The sequence below is a fragment of the Brassica napus genome, chromosome A3, assembly GCF_020379485.1.
Source record: "Brassica napus cultivar Da-Ae chromosome A3, Da-Ae, whole genome shotgun sequence".
In the NCBI taxonomy this organism is placed as follows: domain Eukaryota; kingdom Viridiplantae; phylum Streptophyta; class Magnoliopsida; order Brassicales; family Brassicaceae; genus Brassica; species Brassica napus.
In genome coordinates this window covers 11268737-11294819 of record NC_063436.1, presented here as the reverse complement: position 1 = coordinate 11294819, position 26083 = coordinate 11268737, and the positions used below count along the sequence as shown (strand labels likewise).

At 34.6% G+C, this 26083-nt stretch overlaps 5 protein-coding genes across 7 annotated transcripts; 3 read left to right on the top strand and 2 right to left on the bottom strand.

The window, feature by feature from the left end:
- Window positions 1-4580: 4580 nt before the first annotated feature.
- LOC106438251 (uncharacterized protein At4g17910-like) lies at window positions 4581-7420 on the top strand. Its single transcript, XM_013879355.3, has 16 exons — window positions 4581-4685; window positions 4774-4837; window positions 4911-4956; window positions 5077-5213; window positions 5302-5378; window positions 5470-5542; window positions 5631-5720; window positions 5816-5889; window positions 5989-6076; window positions 6176-6302; window positions 6377-6481; window positions 6561-6684; window positions 6762-6813; window positions 6891-6935; window positions 7000-7098; window positions 7171-7420. Exons 1-16 carry the CDS (start codon window positions 4591-4593, stop codon window positions 7321-7323), a joined length of 1449 nt encoding a protein of 482 aa, XP_013734809.2. The 5' UTR covers window positions 4581-4590; the 3' UTR covers window positions 7324-7420.
- Window positions 7421-9136: 1716 nt separating this feature from the next.
- Window positions 9137-12832, top strand: BNAA03G56780D. Of its 2 annotated transcripts, XM_048775847.1 has the most exons (7): window positions 9137-9446; window positions 9649-9866; window positions 9946-10089; window positions 10267-10475; window positions 10625-10883; window positions 10963-11062; window positions 11138-12832. In XM_048775847.1, exons 1-7 carry the CDS (start codon window positions 9218-9220, stop codon window positions 11233-11235), a joined length of 1257 nt encoding a protein of 418 aa, XP_048631804.1. In that variant the 5' UTR covers window positions 9137-9217; the 3' UTR covers window positions 11236-12832. The 2 variants fall into 2 exon arrangements, with proteins under 2 accessions (XP_048631804.1, XP_048631805.1); XM_048775848.1 differs by having other exon boundaries at window positions 9138-9446; window positions 10963-11221.
- Window positions 11157-12582, bottom strand: LOC106438249 (UDP-glucuronate 4-epimerase 4). The gene has a single exon (XM_013879352.3). The coding sequence runs from the start codon at window positions 12580-12582 to the stop codon at window positions 11275-11277; it is 1308 nt and encodes a 435-aa protein (XP_013734806.2). The 3' UTR covers window positions 11157-11274.
- Window positions 12833-13716: 884 nt separating the features above from the next.
- LOC106438248 (3-phosphoshikimate 1-carboxyvinyltransferase, chloroplastic-like) lies at window positions 13717-16233 on the bottom strand. The gene is made up of 8 exons (XM_013879350.3): window positions 15795-16233; window positions 15460-15704; window positions 15216-15369; window positions 14864-15078; window positions 14673-14790; window positions 14329-14539; window positions 14180-14241; window positions 13717-14091 (listed from the first exon to the last, which is right to left on the bottom strand). The coding sequence occupies exons 1-8, from the start codon at window positions 16113-16115 to the stop codon at window positions 13873-13875; spliced, it is 1545 nt and encodes a 514-aa protein (XP_013734804.2). The 5' UTR covers window positions 16116-16233; the 3' UTR covers window positions 13717-13872.
- Window positions 16234-16814: 581 nt separating this feature from the next.
- LOC106438247 (protein GRAVITROPIC IN THE LIGHT 1-like) lies at window positions 16815-18677 on the top strand. Of its 2 annotated transcripts, none has more exons than XM_013879348.3 (2): window positions 16815-17036; window positions 17241-18677. In XM_013879348.3, the coding sequence occupies exon 2, from the start codon at window positions 17280-17282 to the stop codon at window positions 18519-18521; it is 1242 nt and encodes a 413-aa protein (XP_013734802.2). In that variant the 5' UTR covers window positions 16815-17036; window positions 17241-17279; the 3' UTR covers window positions 18522-18677. The 2 variants fall into 2 exon arrangements, with proteins under 2 accessions (XP_013734802.2, XP_022571763.2); XM_022716042.2 differs by having other exon boundaries at window positions 16820-17036; window positions 17244-18677.
- Window positions 18678-26083: the final 7406 nt, after the last annotated feature.

Here is a 26083-nt window from a genome sequence, read left to right as displayed (position 1 = left end):
TTCGATGATGCTGAACGGATGGCGAACCTTACCGTTGATGCGAATCTCAAGTGTATTGCCAAGTTTTGTCCCCTAGATTGAAATACGTATAAATTCTCTCATTACGTTGGGATTCTCATCAAGGTGGCGAGAGTATTAGGAAATAACCACAATTCGAGCTTACATGACTAAAATAATTTTCAGTCTATCTAAAATTGCAAAAAGGTGAAAAAGCTTAAATTGGTAATGTTATCTCTCCAATTATTCATCATCAATCCGACACTCTTCTAATTGTCGCTCCGGTTCGTAAAAACCTTTTGTACATTCTCTTCTTGTACATAAATTGGTACAGCCGGTCTACTCTAGTGACAGATACGATTTGACCAAAAAATATGACATATATGATAAGAAAGTCAACATAAAGAAAAAAATTAACATAAACAATAAAAAAGATAGATAATGAAGTCTTTGGCTAGATCACTGAGTTATAAAACTGAAGCAAAACCTGATAATATCAGAGTCATACCTGAAGCAACATGCTTTGTTTTCTCTGCTGACACATTCTTTGGAGGAGTTTGCACAGACGGTGTTTTGTTATGAAGCTCATGGTCAACAACTGAATTAGACCGAACATAACCATCTAGATCTGGAGGTTGGTCTTCCCCAACCACTGGGTTAGCCTTCTCACAACACTCTGCCCGCAGTGGCCAGCCTTGAGCTCAGAGAAGTGGAGCTCGTAGTTCTATATCGTCGGAGATTGCTGAAACTGATTAAGGTTTTCAATGTGAACGAATAATGAAGCGAATTCATGCGAGGGGTCTCAGACCGTACACGTATATAAAATACTCCCTCCGTTTCATATTAAGTGTCGCTTTAGATAATTTTTTTCGTTACAAAATAAGTGTTGTTTTCGATTTTCAATGCAAAATTTATTAATTTTATGTAAAATTTATTTTTCTATTTGTTGAACTATGGTTAGGTGTATAAGTAATAGTGTTTCTACATAGAAAATGTACAAAATTAATTGTTTACTTAATCCGTGTGCATAAACCTAAAACGACAATTATAATAAAACAGAGAGAGTATAATCTACATTCGTCTTTGAGAGGGGAGTAAAGAAGCATCGAAGTTCATGGTATTGATTGAAAGCCATAACGGCCACCATTTCTCAGTAGAAACTTTGAGGAAGGGAAGCGACATTGAAGACTGTTTTTTTTGTGTAAAAAGATAAGACGTCAAAGGTTGGCCGACAAAGTGTCTAGGTTATGTTCTGGGCTTAATGGTTCAACTTTGTTATCTATGAACGTGGGAAGCTAAAACAAAAGACCCACGAATTACACAACTGACAACAAATAAATATTATAACCAAACAGCTTAGAACAAAATATGAGCTACACTCTAATATTGTAGCAAAGTGACGTTTTATTCTACTATAATGTGTAAAAATATGCATATCCCTAACACCAAAGAAAAATAGACAACATAGCTTATTCTTTTATTCATAAGATGAAATAAGAACTTATAGCGTCATCAACATTATTCTACAATCCAATTATACATGAATTTTTCAGGCTTACGATTTTTTGATAAGTAGATAGCATCTTCTCGTGCGTTCCATGCGTATAGCGCACCACATCTGAAAAAGTCAGCACCTATATATGCTGCAAACTTTTGATGATATGCCATATTTGCTCTCATCCAGGACAAGCAACAATCGAATTCTGTAGTTAAAAGAACATTATCATGAAAACTAAAATTATATGGAGGATCTTTAAATTTCACAAAGTGATCGCCTAGATCATCGTCTTTGGATTTGCAATGGACTTTGAGAGGATTTTGAGTGGGAGTTAAGCTATTTTGGAAAACCAAAGTGTTTTTATGGCACTTAGTAATTTCACTAGATGCAAAACATAAAGCAAATATAAGAAATGATATACTAAACGGGAGATTCATTTTTTTGAATAAATCAATGATTCTTAAACCTGTTTATACTTGAGATTTTATACTGTAATATATATACAAACTTTGACCAAGTTCTATATATATATATATATACAATATATTGGTCTCTTGGCTCCTATAGAAACAAACTTTGACAAAGTTATATATATATATATATATATATATATATATATAATTCATTGGTTTCTTGGCTCTTATAGAAACAAACTTTGGCCAAGTTCTCAATAAGACTATCTACCAATCAAATTGTGTTTTGGGGGTCCACTCACTTTGTATTTAGCGTGTGAACTAACTCTCTCACCAACTTCTCCCTTCACATTTCAACATATGTCTCTCTGCTGGACGCACTCACTCACTCACTTGTATTCAACCAGTAGAAACTTTTCAACATGGATTAATCCATGTTAGATTTTATTAGAATTCAACCGTCTCATTGCGAGTTTACAACTGCCCGCATTCTGTGCACTCTTGTGGCGAGTGACTTGAAAGTCTTCAACAAAGACTATTGTTTCTATTTGCATATCAGTGGACTTAATTACTCTGTTTGCATTAGCGTTTTATGTTGGTTAAATTACAACGATGGTTTTAATAATTTCAATGATCAAAATCCAAGCCGGTTTACCACCAATTATATTTTCTTTTGTCAACTTTTTATTTCATTGAAATAAAATCCCAAAGAGCATACATGATCATGATTATATCAACAAAGCCCAAACAAATATACAATTAAGAAGATAAAGCACAAGGCCTTTCTGCAAGTCGGCAATATAATTACCTTCTTCGCCATGTGTCACATTTTGGAATATGTTAAAACATGTTGATCAACACGTGTCCCACATGCCCGAGGGAGTCTACTCCGGTGACTGTGAGATTGTTGACGCCTTGGGCTTCGCAATTGCTCGCATCTTTGTCTTATGCGCGAATTCCCGATCACTTCTAGCTCCAGTCCTCCACCCAAACCGTCTTTTATAGCTGGAATTTCTTCATCTCTGATTGATAAGTTCTGAGAAAACTCGAATTTGATTCAAAGAAAATTTTTTAGTGGACCATCGGAGATGCCGATTCTACTAAGTCTCTTGGAAATCAATCGAGATTAATCCAAAAACCATATTACAAATGTTTATAGAATTATATATGTAGTTATGTAAAAATAAATACATGTAAAAATAAATGATGAATATTTAGTAATAACAAATGTTTATAGAATTATATATGTAGTTATCACATTAACTTTTTCAATACCTATTATGCATTTTCTTCTGCCTTTTTTTTGTTTTTCTCGTCATCATTTCATTTTTTTTGTTAATTTTTTGCTAATGTTTTACATGTTTTTCCAAAATATTTATTTCTTTCCCTAAATAATAATATAAAACATATAATCAATGAACCAAAAATCCAAAAATAATAATATAAAACAGATAATCAATGTAAACATATATCATTTGTTGTGATGTAAATTTTGTTTTTCTTTGTGTACAATATAAGATGGTATAAAGGAAATATTTTCTCTAAGTTTTTTTTAATATTTTGTAGTAAGAGTCGTTTAGGATATATCTATCTAACGATTTGTATTTTCATTGAATCGGTCATGTATTATGTGAATACACAATTTGTTGTTTTTTTGTCCTTTAGATTTGCAGATGAAGTTGTGTCTTATACTAACCTGAGAAAGATAGTTGTGTTTTTTTTTTTTTTTGATCAACAGTTGTGTTTTAACTAACATAAACTGGTTTTGTAAGCTATGTGCAACGAAACAATCTAGCTATGCTGGTTATCTTCTTTCCTACTGACATTACCTATAATTCCAAATATGATACTCAAGTGGCCACACGACATTTCCATTTCTTTTAATCTCGCAAAATAGTGAAATGCTGCTACTGTATCGCGATGTTGATTGAGAGTTTAGTAAATTATTGATTGAGAAGGGTAGGTAGTGGTTAATATATATAGCTAGGGAGGAGATTTGGACGATCATATACATATATTGATTTGTTGATTTGGACGATCGTATACATATATCATCGCATGAACGGAATCACTCAATTTAAGAAACCTTTTCCCCATAAGAAAAACCTAACGAATGATGTTCTGCGCACATTCATGTGTGTGTGTGTGTGACAACAACAACAACAAAAAAATATTAGATCCACTCTAAAACCAAAAATGGTTGTGGAAAGCTCAGTACAATATGAGCTCGTGCGTACCACTCTGGCACATATTTCAGTGGATCATTATCACTCTTATATGTTCATGCATTTATTTTATAATCGTACCTTTTATTTCTTTTACATTAAATTTCTTGATACACTATTTATTTTATAATTTCTGAGATCATGCTATAAACAAAGAATAACAATTTATATATTAAAATACAGTTTAAATATTAAAATCTTAATTATATTTAGTTTTTAATTCAAAACATCAAAAAGTATTTTCATCAATTGCTTACTACTTGGAAAGTCAAGAAATACAGTTTACATATTAAAATACAGTTTATATATTAAAATCTTTAGTTTTGAAATTACCAATTTTTTTTTTTTGAAAATGGTTTATAAATAAAAAAATACAAGAAAAACAAAATATTTAAATATTTTATCCAAAAAAATATGAAATTATTTGAATAATCCGGTTTTGATGGATTCAAAGTCAATGAACTACATCTTTTCTTTTCTTTTCTTTTTTTTCTCTTTGTATCGAGTTTTGATGGATTCGTCTCTGAATCCAAACAAGCATCTCAAAGAAGAGTAAAGCTTCCCTCTTTCTTTTTCTCTCGTCTTCTCAATGATCTTTATCTTTTCATACTGTGTGATTTGCAGTTCTTACTTATTGTAGATTCGTAAGCAATCTAGATGGATCATCTATTCTGGAAATCGCAGCACTATTAACCATTGTCCCTGTAAGTTTCTTTCTTTATGTACATTTCTTTGATTTGCTTCAATTTCTAAATGATTACGTTTATTTGTTTTCAGCTTTTGGTTCTTATTCGCTACTCCATTGGCTTTCGCTCTAGAACCGGTTCGTTTCTCTGATCAAAAGCAAATGCTAAAAAGCTCCCTGCTTTGCGAGAGCAATCACCATTAAAGTCACCTCCTTTTGTTTGATTAGTCTAAGCTGTTTCATGTTTGTTTGTTATAGATAATAACAATGACAAATCCGTTTCGTCCAAGAAAAACGACGATGAGATTGCTGTTTCCAGACAATGGAAGGCTTACAGTTATGCCATATCCTTGGACTTCATCTTCATTGTCTTCCCCATGCTCTTGTTCTTCACCGTATGCCCCTAAAATCATTCCTTTTCTTTTAACTAGGTAATGTTGTCTTGTGATCAGCAAAACTGATTGATAATAACTATTGTTGTAGGTTCTATCTGAATGGGTCTATCATGGGGTAGTTTTGTTGTCTCTGTTGTTGCTTGTTCTTACTGTGACTGCAAAAAGGTAGAAACTTTCTTATATTTTCACTTAGATTCAATAACAACCTGTGGTACTTTTTTTATTAAAAAAAAAAAACTAAAAACTATGATTACAGATCTTCTTCAGGGTTGCAGAGAGGACAATCTCTCTCGTTTAGAGCTAATGTCTCTTCCTATAGAGTTGCTCTGGTATACTACACTACCTTTTTGTTTAAATTTAAAATCCATTTTGCTTTTTATCTTTCATTTACTCTGAAGGATTTTCTCGTTGTTGCAGATGCTGATTACATGCTTGTGCATCTTGGCTGTTGACTTCACTATCTTTCCGAGGAGGTACGCTAAGACAGAGACTTACGGTACTAGCTTGGTATGTTCTTGGAATGTCAGAATCACATATTTGTCTTCCTTTAGGCTCTAAACTTGTGATTAGTAACTGTGTATTACATCTTGAAATGAAAGCAGATGGATCTTGGGGTTGGCTCTTTTGTGTTGGCTAATGCTATAGTGTCTCGGCAAGCTAGAGACGTCTCATCAGGGTGAGTGATTCTCCTTAGCAGTCAGTAACTATCCACTTTGTTAGTATTTCACCATTATGTAAACTTGGGTCCAGCTCTTTGTTACTTGCATTGTTTCAGAAACTGGATTAGTGGACTTAAGGCAACTGCTCCTCTGCTCTTACTCGGGTTTATTCGTTTAGTTACCACTTCAGGTGTGGATTATCAGGTAAACGATGATATCTCCACTCTTCCTCTTTACTATGCTTTAATAATTCTCCCTTTACAAGTCTAACCATTATTGTTCTCGACTGTGTAATGTATGAAGGTCCACGTTACGGAATATGGACAGCACTGGAACTTCTTTTTCACACTTGCAGCCATATCAATTCTCACATCGTTTGTTAACATACCAGCTAAGTACTGTGGAATCCTAGGTTTCACTGTTCTTGCAGGTACATTCCACTTTTACTTCATTTTCTCTCTTTAACTAAAAAAAACAATGAAATCTAACTATCTCTGTTCTCAGGGTACCAAACTTGGTTGGTTAGTGGACTGAACACATATCTACTTTCCCACGAAAGAGGAAACAACATTATCAGCAAGAACAAGGAAGGAGTATTTAGCACCCTTGGTAAGGTTTTTTGATTTGGTGAGAGGTTGCTTACTAATTCCTTTTGATATTGTGGCATCTAACTCTTTTCTGATTCAAGGTTATTGGGGCATGTACCTTCTCGGCGTTGACTTAGGCTATCGTCTCTTCTACGCAAAGCATTCCAATACTCGAAGCACCACGATCTCAATCGCTAGAGTCTTTCTCGTTTCTCTTATATTATGGTAAAAAAACAAACGGCTACTATCTCATTATGACAAGTATCACTCACTCATGAGCATCCTTGTATGTTATGTCTCAGGATTGTGACTTTACTTGTTGACAACTATGTGGAGAGGATATCCCGTAGAACGGTAATGATACTCACTTAAAAAGCTCAAAAGCATTTCAATATTGGTTGTTAATCATTTTTATTTTTTATCTTGTGCAGTGCAACATGCCTTATGTTACTTGGGTGCTCGCTCAAGATCTTCAGGTCCAGTACTAATTACAAACTTTTGTCTTTGAGATTAGGTGTATGAGACTTTGTTTTGTTTCAGGCGCTGGGTATATTTATGCTTTCGAGTTATATACCTATGAACAAACTCTCACCACTTGAAGAAGCAATTGACCAGAATCTTCTAGCTACTTTTCTTCTTGTAAGTCCCTTCTTGATTTGTCCAAAGTCTTTACAGAATCTTGACTCTTTGTGAACTTGTTTTGGTTTACAGGCAAACGTGTTTACAGGAATGGTGAATATGGCCGTAGATACCATATTTGCTTCTCCACTTTCTTCCCTTGTGATATTAACAGCTTATGCCTTTGGTTTATCTGTTATTATCGGAACCATTCATTTCTCCGGTTTTCGTTTGAAGTTCTGGTAGGAGTAGGATACTACAACATCTTTGTAAACTCTTTTAGTGACAATGTAATTGATGCGCTTTTTTTTGGGTCCAATTGTGAAGTCTGAATATGTTACAGGGGAAAAGTGCCAATTTCGACCCCAACTATTTCAGTCGTGCCAAATACGACCCGAACAATTGATCAGTGCCAAATACGACTTCAACTCAATTATAATTCAAAAAAACTACTCGAACTTCTTAAAACGTGCCTAAATCTACATTGACTCTAACATAAGTTAGTCAACCGTTAACAAGATAAAACGACGTCGTTTTGATATACGAGGAAAAGTGCCAATTTCGACCCCAACACTCTAAGTCGTGCCAAATAAGACCCGAACAAATGGTCAGTGCCAAAAACGACCTCAACTCAATTATAATTTAAGAAAAATTTCTAAAACATATCTAATCTACATTAACTCTAACAGAAGTTAATCAACCTTTAACAAAGATAAGACGACGTTGTTTTGATATATGTATTTTTTTGTTAAATATGTTCATTTCGGGACTCAAATCCGTGCTGGGATATCTTTTTAAAAGGACACACTAACAACTAGATTAAAATAATTTTTTGAAATATTATTACAAATTGAAATTCTCCATTATATAAAATACTATTCTTCTTCATCTTATCCAATTTAAAACTTTGGTGATTGCTTTATATATTTTAGTTATTGTTTAATTTGTCTAATATTTTGTACAACATATCTTAGTGAAAGAAATGTAAAAGGCCTCTTAACATTTTTGAACAAAATATCAAAATATATAATATCAACTTTGGAAACTAAAAAAATTTCCACTTAATTTTAAAAATTAAAAATAATTTATATAAGAAAATTGTATAAATAAATTCAAAGTTTTAAGCATATTTAAGACCGTATAATAATAAATATTTTATTATTTATATTTTAGTAAGATATAATTTTATTAAAGATATGATAAATAAGAAAAAACATGTTAATGTATTTATATAAATCAGAAAAAATTGTCACCAAAATTTTAAATTGGATAAGATAAAAAATAATAGTAGTTTATATAATTTCAAATTTGTAATAGTATTTTAAAAAATTACTTTTATCTAGTTGTTAGTGTGCCCATTTAAAAGGGTATCACAACATGATTTGAATTCCGGAATGAACATATTTAAAAATATATATATATATATATATATGTATATATAAACGACGTCTTCTTATCTTGTTAACGGTTGAATAACTTCTGTTAGAGTCAATGTAGATTTATGCACCTTTTAAGAAGTTCAGGTAGTTTTTCTTAAATTATACTTAAGTTGAGGCCGGTTTTGGCACTGCCCATTTGTTCGGGTCCTATTTGGCACGACGGAGAGTGTTGGGGTCGAAATTGGCACTTTTCCTCGTATATCAAAACGACGTCGTTTTATCTTGTTAACGATTGACTAACTTTTGTTAGAGTCAATGTAGATTTAAGCATGTTTTAAGAAGTTCGGGTAGTTTTTTCGAATTATAATTGAGTTGAGGTCGTATTTGGCACTGATCAATTGTTCGGATCGTATTTGGCACGACTAAAATAGTTTGGGTCAAAATTGGCACTTTTCCCTATGTTACAGTATCTGATTGGTTCTTTCGGCGGTACACCGTTTGTTAACACCGCAAGTAAACGTCACGTAGTTTAGACCTGATATTACGAAGCGAGCTCTCTTTTTGAAACACAGTGTTGTATTTTGCCGGCACACAGTTCGTTAACAGTGCAAGTAAACGTCACGTAATTTAGATCTGATATCTAATCTTGTTCATAAAAAGCCCAACTTGAGCCCAAGCACCGAACTTAGCTTGATCCTATCAATCATCTCCGTCGATCAGAAACTGATTTCGTTCATCGGAGTTTTTGTTTAATACGATCAATGGTTTCCCGAAGAGATTACCGGAGCTTGAGATCTTGTACCGGATGGCGTCGGTTTCTATTACTTGTCCCCGTACTCGTTGTTCTTCCTCATCTCTCTTCACTTGTTGATTATTCTACTTCTACTAGAGCTAAGAACGAAGCGCCAAGCACTCGTAGCAAGAAACTAGATCACCTTGTGCTCGGACCTGCTGCTGGAGTAGGCTTTCCCGATAGATTGCATTGCCGAGGTTAGATTGGTCACATAAGCACTTATAGCTCTCGGATATGAATCGCAATCTTTGATTTGTATTTGTGGAGACACAGATCTGAGCAATGTTGTTGTGTCCTGAACTTAGGGCAAGAACACAAACCCTCGTGTCAGGACTTTGTCTTCATAACCATTTGAATCCTTAGCTTAGCTTGTGTTGTCATTGTCTATGTTTTGTTTAGGCACGAAGGCTCTGAACAAGACACACACTACAGCTTCTCATGTGTCTGGTGCTGCTGGAAATGGAGTTTCTTTTGTCACAGTGTTTACTGTTTATAATAATACTACATCACTCGGTGATTTGAAATCCTCCAATGTGGTTTCTGTTGTTGGGAATGTTACCTATAGCAAGCCAGCGAGGTCAATGGCTGTTCTTGATGCATTCGCCTACTTCATTCAGGTAACTTTTTGTCAACTTTTGGTGTTGTTTCTTAGCTACCATCTGATATCTGCTGAAAGTTATGTTTTTGTTTATGTAGGTGAGTATGCCTAAGAGTAAAGTTGTCATATTGACTGATCCAGCGTCTCAACTGTCTATTCAAGCAAGCAATGTGATGGTAGAGCCTATTCCTGGTGATTATTCACGGGGTAACCTGATGCTTCAAAGAATCATGTCTTACATTGTAAGAGCAATATCACACTCATACCTTAGGTAGAATACACACAGTTATTGCTTTTGCTTATCTATCTATTTCTTTGGCATCCATTTCCTTTTTTTTTTATTTGTATCTGAGTTGTTGTAGAGAGTAAAGATGCTTAACGGGTCGTGATTTTTCTTTGGTTACAATGTGGCTGTGCAGACCTTTCTTGAGATGAAGCTCCAGAAGAATGATGGTGGAACGAACCACTATATCTTCACTGATTCCGATATAGCTGTGGTTGATAACATTGAGACTATATTTGTCAAGCATCCAAACTTCCATATAGCTCTCACATTCAGGAACAATAAAGATCAACCGCTGAACTCAGGCTTTATAGCAGTGAGAGGAACCCGTGAAGGAATCCTAAGGTTTGTGCATCTATCCCTTATCTATCCTCATTAAAGCAACACTTGTCTCTTTGGAATCAATGTCTGAACCTGGAATGCTAGTCAGGAAATTCATATGTATACGCTAAGCATTGATGCTTTGTCTTACATGGGGTTCCAAAAAAATGCAGGGCTAAAGTTTTTCTTGAACAAGTCTTAAAAGCTTACAAAACCAAATACATGAAGGCATCGCGTATGCTTGGTGATCAATTGGCTTTGGTATGGGTTGTCAAATCTCATCCTTCATTTGAAGCAAAGAGATTCACAAAGCCACAAGCGTTCACACAAGAAATAGCTGGAGCTTCAGTTCTGTTTCTACCATGTGCTCTATACAACTGGACACCTCCTGAAGGTGCTGGTCAGTTCCATGGCATGCCGTTAGATGTCAAGGTACTTTCACAAACCCCCAAAAAAAACATCACAAATCTATTCATCATATTCTCATTACTCTGAACAAAAATAAACGCAGATTGTTCACTTCAAAGGATCAAGGAAACGCTTAATGCTAGAGGCATGGAACTTCCACAAATCTACTTGGAACATTCCAGATATGTTGTGTCTTGTTCTAGGTAGTGGAAGAACTAAATACGATTTCTAAACTTGTTGACCATGACTACTTGTTCTTCTTTGTTTAATATATGTAGGAGATCAGTCACAGTTACGTGCTGAAGTAGTAACATTGTTTTATTTGAAGATGAATCAAATTTTAATACAACAGTTACGTACCAGGCAAGTAACATAAATAAATTAAATATAATTACTCAAAACAAAACACGAAAAATCATCTCGCGGCGGCTTTCTTACCACCGGAGTAATAACTCAGGTACCACCTCACGAACTTCTTCAATCCCGTCTGCAAATCCGTGGTCGGCTTATACCCAAGCTCACGCTGAGCTAAGCTGATATTAGCATGAGTGAACGGAACGTCGCCGTTTCGTGGCATCTTGATCACATTCTTCTTGGCCTTCACTTTCAGCTGCCTCTCCAGTATACTCACCAGATCGGAAACCGGCACCGGCGACGTGTTCCCGAGGTTAAACACTCTCAGCTGCGCCGGACCTCTCTTCTTCCCTCCGGTTCCTGTACTCTTCTCCGCCGTATCAAGCGCTCCTAAGCATCCTTTCACGATGTCGTCTATGTAAGTGAAGTCTCTAGCCACCGTGCCGTGGTTCGCCGACTCGAAGATGGATATGGACTTACCTTTCAAGATATCTTTAGTGAAGAAGAAGTACGCCATGTCTGGTCTTCCCCATGGTCCGTACACGGTGAAGAACCTTAGTCCTGTAAGAGACAGCCCGTAGATGTGGTTGTAAGTATGAGCTATCTCTTCACCAGCTTTCTTCGTGGCGGCGTATAAGCTAGCCGGTTGGTCTGTTCTGTCTTTCTCGGAGAAGGGTACTTTCGTGTTGAGTCCATAGACGGAGCTAGAGGAGGCCCAGACAATAGCTGGTTGCGGGTTAGCCGCTTTGCAGACCTCAAGGAGGTTGACTAGTCCAGCGATGTTGCTGTGAACGTAGGAGCTAGGGTTCTCCATTGCGTACCTAACTCCTGCTTGAGCGGCTAGATGCATGACGTGAGTGAAGGAGACGATCTTGAAGAGCTTACGGAGCAATTCGACGTCGTTTATGTCTCCTTCCACGATGAAGACGCCGCTTCTCTCTAGTAAAGCTTGCCTCGCACGTTTCAGAGAAGGGTCGTAGTAGTCGTTGAAGTTGTCAAGGCCGATAACGCCGTCTCCGCGGCGTTTTAAGGCCGAGGAGACGTGTGTACCGACGAAACCCGCTGCTCCGGTGACTAAAACGGTCATTCCGTTGCTTGAGGTTCGGGTTCGAGCAGAGGCTCGGATGCGTTTCTCCCAAGCGGGTCCTCCGTAGGTGAAGGTTCGGAGGGAGCGGCGAGATGGGTCGGATTGGGAGGAGTTAACGGACGGTGGAGATCGGAGGAAGAGTAGGGAGATGAGACAGAGGAGGAAGAAGGAGATGAATGCGAACTTGATGGGAGATGATTGAAACCTGAGACGGTTGAAGTATGAAGATTTGTCAATCTTGAACTTGCCTGGGCTTGATGGTATGTCGTCAAGACGAGACATCTTTGAACACCTTTCTTCTTCTTCTTCTTGTCTATTTAGTTTTTATGACAAGCTCCTTGGAGTCTTCAGGTTTCTTGGAAGGGTTTAATTAAAGAAGCTTAAATACGAATATAATCTTTTATTTAATAATAAGATTGGTTACAGGGTGTGCAGGATTAAAGAGTGTGAATTGTAAATCTGAACATGGGGGATTGAAGATTTAGAGATCCAAATCAAGGAGGAGAAGAAGAAAGAGAGAGAAAAAGAGAGAGAGAGAGACTTCTTTTGAAAAATAATTGATTGACAATCAAATTTAACTGCAAAAGTTTTTGACTCTTGAAAAGATTTGTTGTCATGCTATTGAATGGAGTTGATTGGTGTGAAATAATATTCCAAGATTTTAGGGAAGCCTCACATCACATCTATTTTCGTGAGAGAGAGATTTTGGGGGCGTCGATTTTGTTAGCTTTGCTCTAAATAATTACTATATATTACCAATAAATGAGCCTAACATAAACTTCCTATGTATAGCAGCAAATCAGGGTTGATGTAGATCATTATGGTTTAGTCTTTTACCAAAACCAACTTTTTAAATGTGGAAACCCAAAAAAGGTAATGTAATCAATCATACGATGTTTATTTTTATTTTTTTAATAAAAAATGCAATAGGGCAAAAGAAAAGAAAAAGGTGCAAGTGAATGAATGCTATAATGACACTCAAAGACCCCATGTGAAGAACTTGATTACATAAGACAAGAACATGTCCACTCCTTTCCCTTTATGAATTGGCAGAACATGTCCCCATGCCTTTGTCCCTCCTTCAGATGTATCTACTCTTAGATCTACTCTTTTGTCTCTATACTCATATGCAGTTAAAACTCCAAGACAAATACACAAATACAAGAAACAAGAGTAAGACAGTAAAGCCTTTTTGTTCCTGAGTTAAAACCTATCCAGGTTGGGAATTGGATCTATTCTTACAAGCTTGGGGGCTAAACTACATAGTCAAATCAGTTCATAGTTGGGCTCAGAAAGGGCTGGGAGAGTATGGGCTTGGCCGGATTAATTTTCACATTGTTTTGAGGTTGTGGTCTACTTTACCCACCTTTAAAAACCCAGTTCATTGATATAGAGCAGCCCTAATCACCAGTCTAGTATGACCAAAACCGATTCAAAGATTGCATCAAACAGTTTAAGGTACAAGCAAGCAATCTTAATACTCTTTGTTTTTCGTAATCTTACAGTGACAACAGAGAGGAAACTGATCTCAATTGGATCAAAAAGAAAAGACAAATGGGCTTTAAGGTCTTTTTAGTGCTTTGTGATACTTTCAAGGACTTGGAAGTAGTCAGGGAAAGTTTTCCTGGTACAACCAGGATCTTTGATGGTCACTGGAACATCAGCACAAGCTGCAAGGGAGAATGCCATTGCCATTCTATGATCATCATATGTGTCAATCTCCGCTGGTTTCAGCTTTGCTGGTGGAGTTATCACACAATAATCTGAACCCTCTTCCACTGTAGCTCCAAGCTGTACGCAAAAGTTATGCAGAACTTAACTTAGACTGAGCACATAAAACCAAGAGAGTGAGAGCGAGACAGAAAGAAAAATGTTTTACCTTCCTAAGCTCTGTGCAAATGGCAATCATCCTTTCTGTCTCCTTTACTCTCCAGCTAGCCACTATATATGATAAAAAGATTGGATGAGAGGAGAACTAAGTGACTATGAATCTTAAAAAAAGAAACAATTAGAGGGTGTACTTAGTACCATCTCTAATGGTGGTTGGACCATCTGCAAAGAGAGCAACAACGGCAAGAGTCATGGCTACATCAGGCATTTTGTTCATGTTGACATCAACAGCACGCAAGTGTCTCATTCCAAAAGCATCTCTAGATGGTCCAGTCACAGTCACACTGTTCTCTGTCCATGACACTTTACATCCCATTTTCTCAAGAACCTCAGCGAACTTAACATCTCCCTTTGAGATTCATCACCAAAAAAAACTAAACTTAGATTCTTCATATGTTACACACAAGTGACACAACTAGCCAAGCCTTAGAAAGACAAAAAAAAATTGAAATAAGCAAATTTTATTATAAACTTAGTGTTACCTGCAGGCTGGTTGTTCCACAACCTTCAACAGTAACAGTTTCACCAGTAATGGCAGCACCAGCCAAAAAATAACTAGCACTAGAAGCATCACCTTCTACGTAAGCATTACCAGGCGACCTGAATCAAATTTTACCATTTGGTTAGTCACTCTTCTGTCAATCAGTTCAGTGATTTTAAAAACAACTCTTACTTGTATTTCTGACCGCCCTTGACAAAGAAACGATCCCAACTGTCACTATGCTCGGCACTAACACCAAAACGTTCCATCAACTTCAATGTCATTTCAACATACGGCACAGAAATCAGTTTATCAATGATCTCAATCTCAACGTCTCCAAGAGCTAAAGGAGCTGCCATGAGCAGAGCAGTCAAGTATTGACTACTGATTGATCCAGAAAGCTTCACCTGAAAAATGCAAAAACATGTCTAATGTGTCAATCAAGAAACCATACAAAAGCTAAAATCATGTCAAGCTAACGCAGTGTGATGAACAAAGATTGCTGCAACTTTTCACATAGCAAATGCTGAGATTACAAACTCACCTTTCCACCGGGCAGGCCACCATTAGCATTGACACGAACAGGAGGACAGTTAGTACCAAGAGTACATTCAACATCAGCACCAAGCTGCTTAAGACCAACAACCAAATCTCCTATAGGTCTTTCCCTCATTCTAGGCACCCCATCAAGCACATAACTGGTAAACAAACCCAACTAAAAAGCATCAGTACAAGACCGATTCTTAAAATAATCAAAACTAACTAACAGAATAAGTCCTTAACCTTACCTTGCGTTGCCACCAGCAGCAGTAACTGCAGCCGTAAGTGGACGCATGGCTGTTCCTGCATTCCCAAGGTACAACTCGATATCACCCTTAGAATCTAAAGAAGCTGGGAATATCCCGCCACATCCTTCAACAACCGCACGGTTGTTCTCACTGTCACGTTCCACATTAAGCCCCAACTTGTTCAACGCATCAAGCATGTAGTTAATGTCATCACTGTTCAACAAGTTGTCAACTACAGTAGTTCCCTACAAAACCACAACAAAGTCAGAACCTTTCTTCAATCTCACGCCGTTAAAAACGCAACACTAAGAAAACAAAGAAAGAAGCAAACCGACCTCAGATAGAGCGGCAAGAAGAAGAATCCGGTTGGATAGAGATTTGGATCCGGGTAGCTTGATCAGACCCGAGATTTCTCTAATGGGTTGAAGCACAATCTCCGAAGCTTTCTCCGCCGTGGAAACAGAGGCCATAACCTTAACCGGACGAATCACGGAGCCGTTGTTACTCTTCTTCAATCCCCACGAAGATATCTGATAAGCTCCACGCTGCTGCTGGTGCGTCTTCAGAGAGACAGAGAAGGGCGATTTGCGTTGGTTTGATTTGGAGAGATTGGAGATAACACATGGGTTCTGGCAGATTCTGCTAGCTTGCGCCATTGGAGAAAAAGTTTCGATCTTTGAACTCGCTCACCTAAACCCACTCTCTGCCTTCCTCAAATTTTATAAACTTTAGAGGGGGTTTGGTGACGAAGAAGGTAGCCATCAAAATCCTTCACCAACCCACCTCAAGCGATGGTGTATGAGCATTTTCTATTAGCCAATCAGAACATCGCACGTGTTATGTATTTGTCCAAGTCAGCTGTTACAGACAGCAAGTGGGGAGGAAGGTTTTGGTTTTGGTTAGGTGAAGACTTGAAACTTGAAAGGGTTAAGATTTGGTGGTTTTTAACTGGGCCTCCAAGAAGTTACTGGGCCTTTCTAACACAAAAACCCATGAACCACTAACTCATAAATAATCGAATATTGAAGAGAAAACATAAATCGAAGAGTAACCGGCCAGATTACCTTTATCGAAGACGATGGTAACATCCATGTCTGGATCCGAAGATCCGATCCAAAAAATCGGGTTCTAGGTCGGATTTAGATATGGTGAAATATCCGATTGGGTATGCTTTCATTTATGTTTTGGGTACCGGTTTAGAGTTTGGAACATAATCAAACCGGGGGATGTCTTTTTTTTTCCAGTTTATATGTCACAAACCCAAACAATCGAACCGATCTGAGGTTCGGTTTAGGATAAACCACGGCAATCCGGAACTCTCAATTTGGTTTAGAATCCGAGCAAGTATTGAGCTTGCTCCTTCACCATTTCTTTTTCGTTCACTTCCTACAAAAGCATATTCCTTTCTCTCTGTATCTCCTTCACCTCCGGGCTAAAAAAGGATCCGGCTTAGAGCTGCTTGATGTTTCCTTTTCTTCTACTTGCGTGGCGTGAAAGCTGATCAATAACATTATTCGACGCGAAGCTTCTTTCTGTCTGAATAGTGTATACACAGACACAAAGCTAAATCATTCCAGGTGATCTCTTTTGTCTTCCATCTGAAACTCTAGATTCAGATCAACACTATACTCGATCCTCATTCGAAAAAGCTGTGAACTTTATAGGGGAACTAACACTGTAGACACTAGAAAGATCTTTACGGGTTTGATGATGATTTATTTCAAGATCTAGAATATTAGTTGGGTTTTGTCTGAGATTAAAAAAAGGACCATTCTTTGTAGAAGGGTCTTGTCTGAAACAGAGATATTCAGTTTTCAAGTATGCTACCAAGTGGGTTGAAAGAAACTCAACTCAACAACAACCAGAAGGTCCATCCTCAACCAATGGAACAATGTATCAACCAAAACCCTGAAGCTATGGAAGCACTTATCTCCAACCTCTTCGGAAACATCTCTTCTTTGAAATCTGCTTACATCCAGCTTCAATCTGCTCACACTCCTTACGACCCGGACAAGATTCAGGAAGCCGACAAGGCTGTGATCTCCGAACTCAAGAATCTCTCCGAGCTGAAACATGTTTACAGAGAGAACAACCCCAAGCCTGTGTGCGTCTCTCCCAAAGACTCTCGTTTAGCCGCAGAGATCCAAGAGCAGCAGAGTCTGTTGAAGACTTACGAGGTCATGGTGAAGAAGTTTCAGTCTGAGATTCAGAACAAAGACTCCGAGATCACTCAGATGTTGCAGAAGATCGAGGAAGCTAATCAGAAACGTCTTAAGCTCGAGAAGAATCTTAAGTTAAGGGGAATGTCGTCCACTAACGAATCTTCCGGTGATTTGCAGTTTCCTGACTTGACCGTTGAGCTTTTTGAATCAACCTATGAAGCTGCTTCTAAAGCTGTTCACGATTTCTCAAAGCCGTTGATCAACATGATGAAAGCTGCGGGATGGGATCTTGATTCTGCAGCTGAGTCCATTGAGCCTGGTGTTGCTTACGCCAAGAGGCCTCACAAGAAGTATGCGTTTGAGTCATACATATGCCAGAGGATGTTCAGTGGGTTTCAGCAGGACACTTTCTCACTAGACTCAGATGATGACACTGAGACCTTCTTCACTCAGTTTCTTGCTTTAAAGGACATGGATCCACTAGATGCTCTGGCTACAAACCCTCATTCCAACTTTGGTAAGTTCTGTAAGAGCAAGTATCTCATCTTGATCCACCCAAAGATGGAAGCTTCTTTCTTTGGAAACCTAGACCAGCGTGAGTACGTGACAGGAGGTGGCCACCCGAGGACCGCGTTTTATCAGGCCTTTTTGAAGCTAGCAAAGTCTATATGGTTATTGCACAGGCTTGCTTGCTCGTTTGATCCAGCTGCGAAGATCTTCCAGGTGAAAAAGGGTAGTGAGTTCTCTGATTCATACATGGAAAGTGTTTTGAAGAACATAGTTGTGGATGAAAAGGGAGAGAGCCCAAGTGTTGGTCTTATGGTGATGCCTGGGTTTTGGATCGGTGGAAGTGTGATTCAGAGCAGAGTTTATGTCTCAGGTGTGAAGGTCGTTGAATGAAAGGATATTCTGGTCTTGTCCTAAAGCTTTGTTGTGCAATTTTTATGTTTGTACTTGTTATAAATTAAATTTTCTGTAAGCTTGCATGTAATTTGTTCAGAACTCATAAGCAAAAGAGATATATTATTCTCCCAACCAAAAAGAAATTTATTATCATGTATAAATGTTGGCCTAATGTTGTTAGGATAAATGAATATCTCAGGTTATAAAGTATCATAAATGTTATACAACCGCTAGTAACTGAGAAGCGGTCTTAAACGTGCATGTCTTAAATTATGTCCTGCTGCTACCATATGTTACCAAGTTGAGATTTTGAAAGAATACCGGTTGAATTTGCTTATCATGTTTTTAATTTTTTTACTACGGGACCAATTTTTTTTTAGGTCAACGATTTATTAACACAAGTAAAAATTTATTCTTAATAATAATTATGTTTTCAGAAAGAAAAAAAAGTTATATCCTTTCAAAAGTAATCGAATAAACAAATTATCTTGATATTATTTGATTATTGGATGTTTTCTGAAAATATAAACAGTGTTCATTTTCGTAAATAAGATATAAAGTGGGATCAGCTGAAAAGTACAATGATTATTTGAAATTTACGACAAGCTATCAAACTGTAAACAGTCGATCCATGTTCTTCTTTCAAGGTTTCTATATATTTTTTTAAGAAAATTAGTATCTTCACGTCGAGCTAAAGCCTAATTCCTTTGTTATGTTTGAAATTGGACTTGAGAATCACTATACTGTTTTGCAATATAGCGACTAATTTCTTATTGAATTTTCAGCAAAAAATACATAGGTCAATTAAAGACACGAGAATAATTTATCTAGAATCAATACTATTAAAACAAAAGCAATTTTTATCTACTTACAAATAGTCTAGGTTGGACAATTATATTTAATTACATTTTCTATTATTCTACTCATATCTAATTTAATTGTTAAATATACATTATACCTAAAATTAAGGAACTAACTAACTAATCTATTATTTTTTAAACTAATGAATTTAATTTATATTAATTCAAAATTCAAATAACTAATCAATTATGTTTTAGTTATTAATGTAATAAATAATTATATATATATATATATATATATATTCATTCGTATATATACAACTATATATTAATCCAAATGCAAAAAAAAAAAATTGTTCAAAACCCTCACCAAATACATAAAAATATAATTCTTATAGTAGAGTACTAAAATATATATAAATACATATTATAAAATAAATATTAACAATAATTATATGATGAAACATGTTACTATTGATAGTTTTATGAATATATTTTTTACGGATTACTCAAACAGACATAAAATATATATATCAAATATATACTAATTGAACAAATATATTAACACAAATATATCATAAAACATTACATTAACATAAATCGAAGCCAGAGAGTAAGAGTCAATATTTTAATTGTTTAAAAATAAAATTATATATATAAATTATAAAAAAATTAAGAACTAAATATATTAAAAATATATATCAAAATTAAAATAATAAATATTTACATTTCTAATGCGAATAATGAAATTAAATTTTAAATTTAAAATAAGCCATAGACAAAACATCAAAAAGTATCTAATAACTAAATAAACAATTATACTTTTTTTTGAAAACGTAAATCATTAATTTATAATAGACGTATACACATTATTGATGCTCAAATCTATTTTATTTTTAATATGCATCCACTCAAATATTAATCCATTAACAAGATGGAATTTTAGTTGGACTAAAATTGTATTAAAATTGGAATATCAATTTCATAATATATTCACTATTCTTCTGAACGTTCATGAATATATATTACAATACTCAAAATATAATAATAAATCAAACCGGATTACATATTGGGTCATCTATCAGTTCAACCGATAACCAGATCTCGGGTTTTAGCGGTTGTTACGGGTTTTATAGAATTTTTAAATAACAGTTTTTTTTAAACTAAAATGGATTACTTATGAACTACCGAATTTGGCAATTTAACTGCGGATCAGATCGGGTTTCAAAACATTGAATATAATGTTTCATTCGTAATATCTAAGTGTAGATACAATTAAAATACAAATTTATATCAAATAAATTTGGAATGTTTCGAAAATAATCCCGCGCTTTGAAAGCGCGGGTCAAAATCTAGTCTACTTTAAAATATATTACAACCGTAAAACATTAGAGATTAGACCATAAACTCATAGAAACCCATGCTTGTGTTTATGTTCAGAGTACCACTGCCAATAACGAACTAAACCATATAATTTGTAGATGTGAGTATTAATCGGATCTCCTGTTGAAAAACACGGCCGTCTAGGTATTGTTAGATCTCCTGTTCAAAAACGCGGCCGTTTAGGTGTTGTTCGGAGGTTGACCGCGGCGAATATGCCCAAATCGGTGTGGTTAGGTGTTGATCCGCGAAAGACCGCTTAATTTCCGCGTTGACTGCCTAATTTCCGCTTAATTCCCGTCTAGACCACCTAATTTTTTTTCTGTCCGGGTAAAGTTAAAACTCGGTTGATTATTTTTTACTCATTATTAACAGATTTTGTGTAATTATTCATTACTTAATCATTACAATTAGCTATCGAACCCAAAACAACCACATAATTATTTCACTTAGAGATTTTTCGTACCAAACACACCATAATCTAAATGTTCGTGTCTAAGAACATGCGTCATCATGTTTAAAATTAGCTAATTATATTATAAATATATTAAATTGTATTTAAAACTAGGTCCGTGTAGTCCTCGAATACTTCCCAATTTTTTGGTAATTCGCTAGAACCGAAATTACTGTCCGACTATGCGCTATAGTTCCGAACATGGATTGGACCTTATTACCACTGACAAGTAACAACAAAAGCAACAAAAACTAAAACTTAGTTTAAAACTAATTTGCTACCAGACAAAACTAATAATTAAAAATATTCGTTTTGTTGCTAGATCAAATTACGTAGCAACAAATTTTTTTAACTTACGTAGCAACATTTTCATATTTTCTTACATCAAAAGCTTTCATACGTTTTAAAACACTGATCATAAATATCCAACATTTATAACTAATCATCAATTCATTCAGCAGATTCATTAAATTCAGCCACCACTGACCTATATTTAACGAAAAGTCTATTTTTTAATTAAAACAAATTGTAATTAAGAAGAATAACGACGACACATATGAAATGATAACGATCGAGAACAAACCAAAGACAGCCAAACAAAGTCTTTGCGGGCCTCAAACGGAAACTTCAATTATAAGAAATCAATACCTTATACTAAACTTATTGTGGAAAATCGAATCTTCCATTTTAATAGTTAAAATTATAAATTTCAATTTAATATATATCCCTATTCTTTTTGATAACGAGGTTTTTTGGTAAAATTTTGATAACGAGGTTTTAACGATCTTCAGTCTATTATCGCTACAGCTGCTTGTATTCCTTTTCTTTTGCGTGAGAATATGAAAAAACTAATGCGTTCATATACATATTTGTATATAACTAATACGTAGATCATATGTGCACTTGCAGCATAGATATGCATATGAAAATATGAGTTGAACATGACTGGTGTACTTGCAGTTACACCAAAAAACATGATTGGATCGTTTTGTCCACCATATATCCTTTATATTTAGACAAAACTTGTCATTACGAATGTGAGACTTGAGACTACGTACGTAAAATTAATGTGCCCCTATGGATGTAATAGAAAAAAAAGTGTCCTTGTTGAGGTGAGAAATGTCGTCAAAGACTCAAAAAGATAGTTGTTTTTAGTATTTGTAAGTATACCATGATGTAATTTGGTCAAAATAGTATTTTGTGATAGTACTCAATTTGGTGATTACCTCTTCGTATAATTTTATTTTATATTTATTCTAAATAATAAACCTCTCTGGATAATCAATGAGAAGACTAATTAACGTCCAGAGGTCAAATCACTTTGTTTTATCATGGTCAGATGAAAAAGACATGATGATTGAGGTCGTTACTAATAAAATTAGTAAGGCTTTTTATTAATTCCCGTGCTTGCAAAGTCAACTTAGACCCGATGATAAGATTGGTAATCTACCCATAGATTTAGACATGTCTACGGTTTCTGCGAATTTTTGTAACCTCGTTTCGTCGACGTTACGCGTAACGCAGACTAGTTTTGAACGGCGACGTTTCGAGAATCCAGAGTTGAATGATACTACGTAAACCTTTCAACAAGAGTCTAATTATTTTTTCCACAAAACAATTCAGTTTCTGGAATCTAATATCAAATCATTAAATATGTCTAATTAAGTGGGCAAGAAGACTGTGAAAAGGAATTAAGATATGTAATAAATGTATATTTTCGGTTTAATTAGACGTTGGGGTTTCATTCTTAAGCAGACTATAGCGGACAACAATCTATGATGTAATATAGAAACCTTAGGATTTGACTTGCATTGTTTCAGTCTTGTGATCATAATTTCAAGCTTGACGTATGAGTGACTCAGACGACGGTTATGCCTTTCTCACTATTAGTTTTTAAAGTTTTAGTCTTCACATAATTTAAACACACTAAACATAATTAAAGAAAACGCAAGCTGTATTACCTTAGGTAGTTTTCAATTCTCATTCATTTGTATGTTGACGGAGATTTTTAGTAGTATAAACATATATAGTCGGGCATGCATGTGATTATGTGAACCAGTTCTTCAACCACTTAAAATTCAGTTTTTGGATGGATAAGATCATTAATATCTTTTTTTTTTTGACAAAGAAGATCATTAATATCTTTTGCTTTTATATATAGTAGGTGACCAACCTACCATCGCTATACTATTACGTAGGTACTCTCAGTTGCTTAATTACAAACAAACAAAACATGTACTAGTTATAGAGTTAACTAAGTCGATATACTTTTCCTTAATATCTTAAATATATAATTAGTCTTAACTTAGTTGACATATGTCTACAAGATTCTTCACCTCTCCAGAAATTTTATGGTTTATTTTACATAAAATAAAATAATTTCATGATTTATGAGCGTTGGTAAGCTGTGAATGTATATATTGTCGACTGGTTGCATTGCTTGATCGGTACAAAGTAAGTTGAACGAATCCTCTGGTGTCAGGATATAGTTATAAACCTTATCAACCGATCGAGAAGCTCCCCTATTGGTTTGACTTTCTTTCTTGAACTAGTCAGGTTAAATCAAGTGTTTTTGCTGGAATAATGTAAATGGTAATCCAGACCGGATACTTGGCTGATATGGGTGATCATTTATGGGTTTTTTTACATCCATATTCCTGTACGTCTTTATAAAAAATCATCTAACATGTATATTGCCAAAAACTGGTTCCAAATTATTTATGCTTTTTTTTGGGGGTGATCAGTTTTGTGTTTTTTCTTTTGTTTTGTGCATGATCATAAGAATATACTTTTATTTCAACTAGGGAGACTTTAATAGATCTTGTTTGTGGTGTATCTGATTATGTAAACAAAACTATAAGAAGTAATTTTTTTGCCAGTTTAGAAGATTTTATCAATTACGGAGAACAATGTGGACACACAATAAAATTTAAGGTGAAACTAGTGACAAATAAAATGAATATATGGAATGATAGGAATCATTATTTATGAAATTTTGTGGAATGGAATATTCCATTTGTTCATGAACATTTTTGATTTGAAGTGATTTTTCAAATGATAATTAAAATTTTATCTAGAATAATATTGAATGTTGTGGAATTGAATGGAATATTTTTTTCATTGTTTTTTTGTAAATGATGAACAATTTTTTTATTTCAAAAATTAAGCATTCAGGAAGTTTTTTATTTCAAAAAAATACATTCCAATTGCAGCCTTAACCTATTCTTTAGAAAAAGTGTCTCTTTATACGTTTTCTTTTCGCCGTTATAGTCTAGAATACTTTAACCAAATAAAATAACTTGCTTTGATATTTAGAAAAATTATGCAAATGGCTGGTAGTCGTAAACTATGGCCAGTGAGTCGTATATATATTTTAGAAATAAAGCAGTGAAAACTGAAAACTTACGAAGTTGACGAGACGTCGACGGTTGTATAGTCGTCGTTGAGGATAGATATGACTCTGTCTCTGCCTCACCTGCATATAATAAATTTTATCATTATTGTTACAACTATATACATAAACCAAACTAAACATATAGGGGCGTGACTTTGAAGTTCTATTGTTTTCTTTTTTTGTTTAAGGAGGTGTTATTGGTTTATATATTTTGATTGATTTAAAAATCTATATAGTATTTATAAATCCAAGTAAAATATGCAAATCCAGAGGTTTTCCTTCGGATTTGAGTCTTTGTATTTTTAATTAAAAATTCAAACAAATCCATTCAAATCCATTATAAAATCAAATATATTAGTAAATCCGTACGATTGAATAACACTCGATTTGATATAGAATTTATGAATCATTAAACCAATAACAAATGATTTTAATACATATTTGAAAATCATAAAACCAATAACACTATATTTAGTTAGAATTTTCAAATCCATTAAAATTCAACAACCAATAACTCCTACTAAGAGACCATTGGACATCCGATCGAAATAAACTACCGTAGACGCGTATATATGCCAATAATGTTCTTGAATTGTATATAAATTTGATAGACTATATATGTAAACTTCTTTTATATTCACTAGATCCTTTCTCCGCGCTACGCGCGGATAATATATTTAAATTTGTTATATTTATCATTTTTAACTTAACTTAACTAATTTTAAAATTTGTTTTTTAAAATATATTTTAGTTTGAAGTAAGTATTTCTATTATATGTAACACAATTAACTAATAAAATATGAAAAAATCTAAAATAATATAATTATGTATAGAACATAAATTCTCTTATTTTAAAAGATTAGGATATCATCTCGAATAAATTCACGAAAATAAAAAGTACTCTAATAAATTACTTAAAATATAAAACCCTCTTTTCAAAAAAAGAGTACGTAATCATATTTTTTTACGTATAGTAGTTGAAAACTGAAAATTGAAATTATATGTTTTAAGTTTTATATAGCTTTCAAATTATATGTTATAAAAAATCGAAATCCTTTCAAATTTAAAATAAAAATAGTTTCAATTTAAAAAATATAAAGAAACAAATTCAAAATAATTCGAAAAATATTCATGAAAGAGTTAAGATATTTATTTTTTTTATGTTTCAGCAAATTTCCATTTTGGCTTCTAGAAAGAGTTAAGATATTTATTTGTTTGGTGTTGCAGTTTTAATAGTATAGATACATTTCAATAAAACATATATTTTATATTGATTATCTTTCTTAATCAAATGTTTCAAAGAAATTAATTTCAAGCAATGTTAAGTGATCATATAATATCACATTTTCAAGCCACATGGTATATTAAGGAAATCACAAATTTATTCGTGCAACTTCTTTTTGAATAGGTTTTCGCAATTGGTTTGATATTAACCAAGTGATGTAGTTTAAAAAAACAAAGTAGATGCTTCATATAAAAATGACTATATGATTAACGTAGATGCTAATATACTAAGTAATACCTGCATGCA

Coding starts and splice junctions, on each gene's coding strand:
- BNAA03G56780D (XM_048775847.1), top strand. CDS start 9,218: ATGGTTTCCCGAAGAGATTACCGGAGCTTGAGATCTTGTACCGGATGG. Junction 10,090..10,266: donor AAAGAATCATGTCTTACATT/GTAAGAGCAATA, acceptor GTGGCTGTGCAG/ACCTTTCTTGAGATGAAGCT. Junction 10,884..10,962: donor GCATGCCGTTAGATGTCAAG/GTACTTTCACAA, acceptor AAATAAACGCAG/ATTGTTCACTTCAAAGGATC.
- LOC106438251 (XM_013879355.3), top strand. CDS start 4,591: ATGAACTACATCTTTTCTTTTCTTTTCTTTTTTTTCTCTTTGTATCGA. Junction 6,685..6,761: donor CTCGTTTCTCTTATATTATG/GTAAAAAAACAA, acceptor GTTATGTCTCAG/GATTGTGACTTTACTTGTTG. Junction 6,936..6,999: donor TGCTCGCTCAAGATCTTCAG/GTCCAGTACTAA, acceptor GTTTTGTTTCAG/GCGCTGGGTATATTTATGCT.
- LOC106438247 (XM_013879348.3), top strand. CDS start 17,280: ATGCTACCAAGTGGGTTGAAAGAAACTCAACTCAACAACAACCAGAAG.
- LOC106438248 (XM_013879350.3), bottom strand. CDS start 16,115: ATGGCGCAAGCTAGCAGAATCTGCCAGAACCCATGTGTTATCTCCAAT. Junction 15,370..15,459: donor GCTGCTGGTGGCAACGCAAG/GTAAGGTTAAGG, acceptor TTTGTTTACCAG/TTATGTGCTTGATGGGGTGC. Junction 14,242..14,328: donor TCCAACCACCATTAGAGATG/GTACTAAGTACA, acceptor TATCATATATAG/TGGCTAGCTGGAGAGTAAAG.
- LOC106438249 (XM_013879352.3), bottom strand. CDS start 12,582: ATGTCTCGTCTTGACGACATACCATCAAGCCCAGGCAAGTTCAAGATT.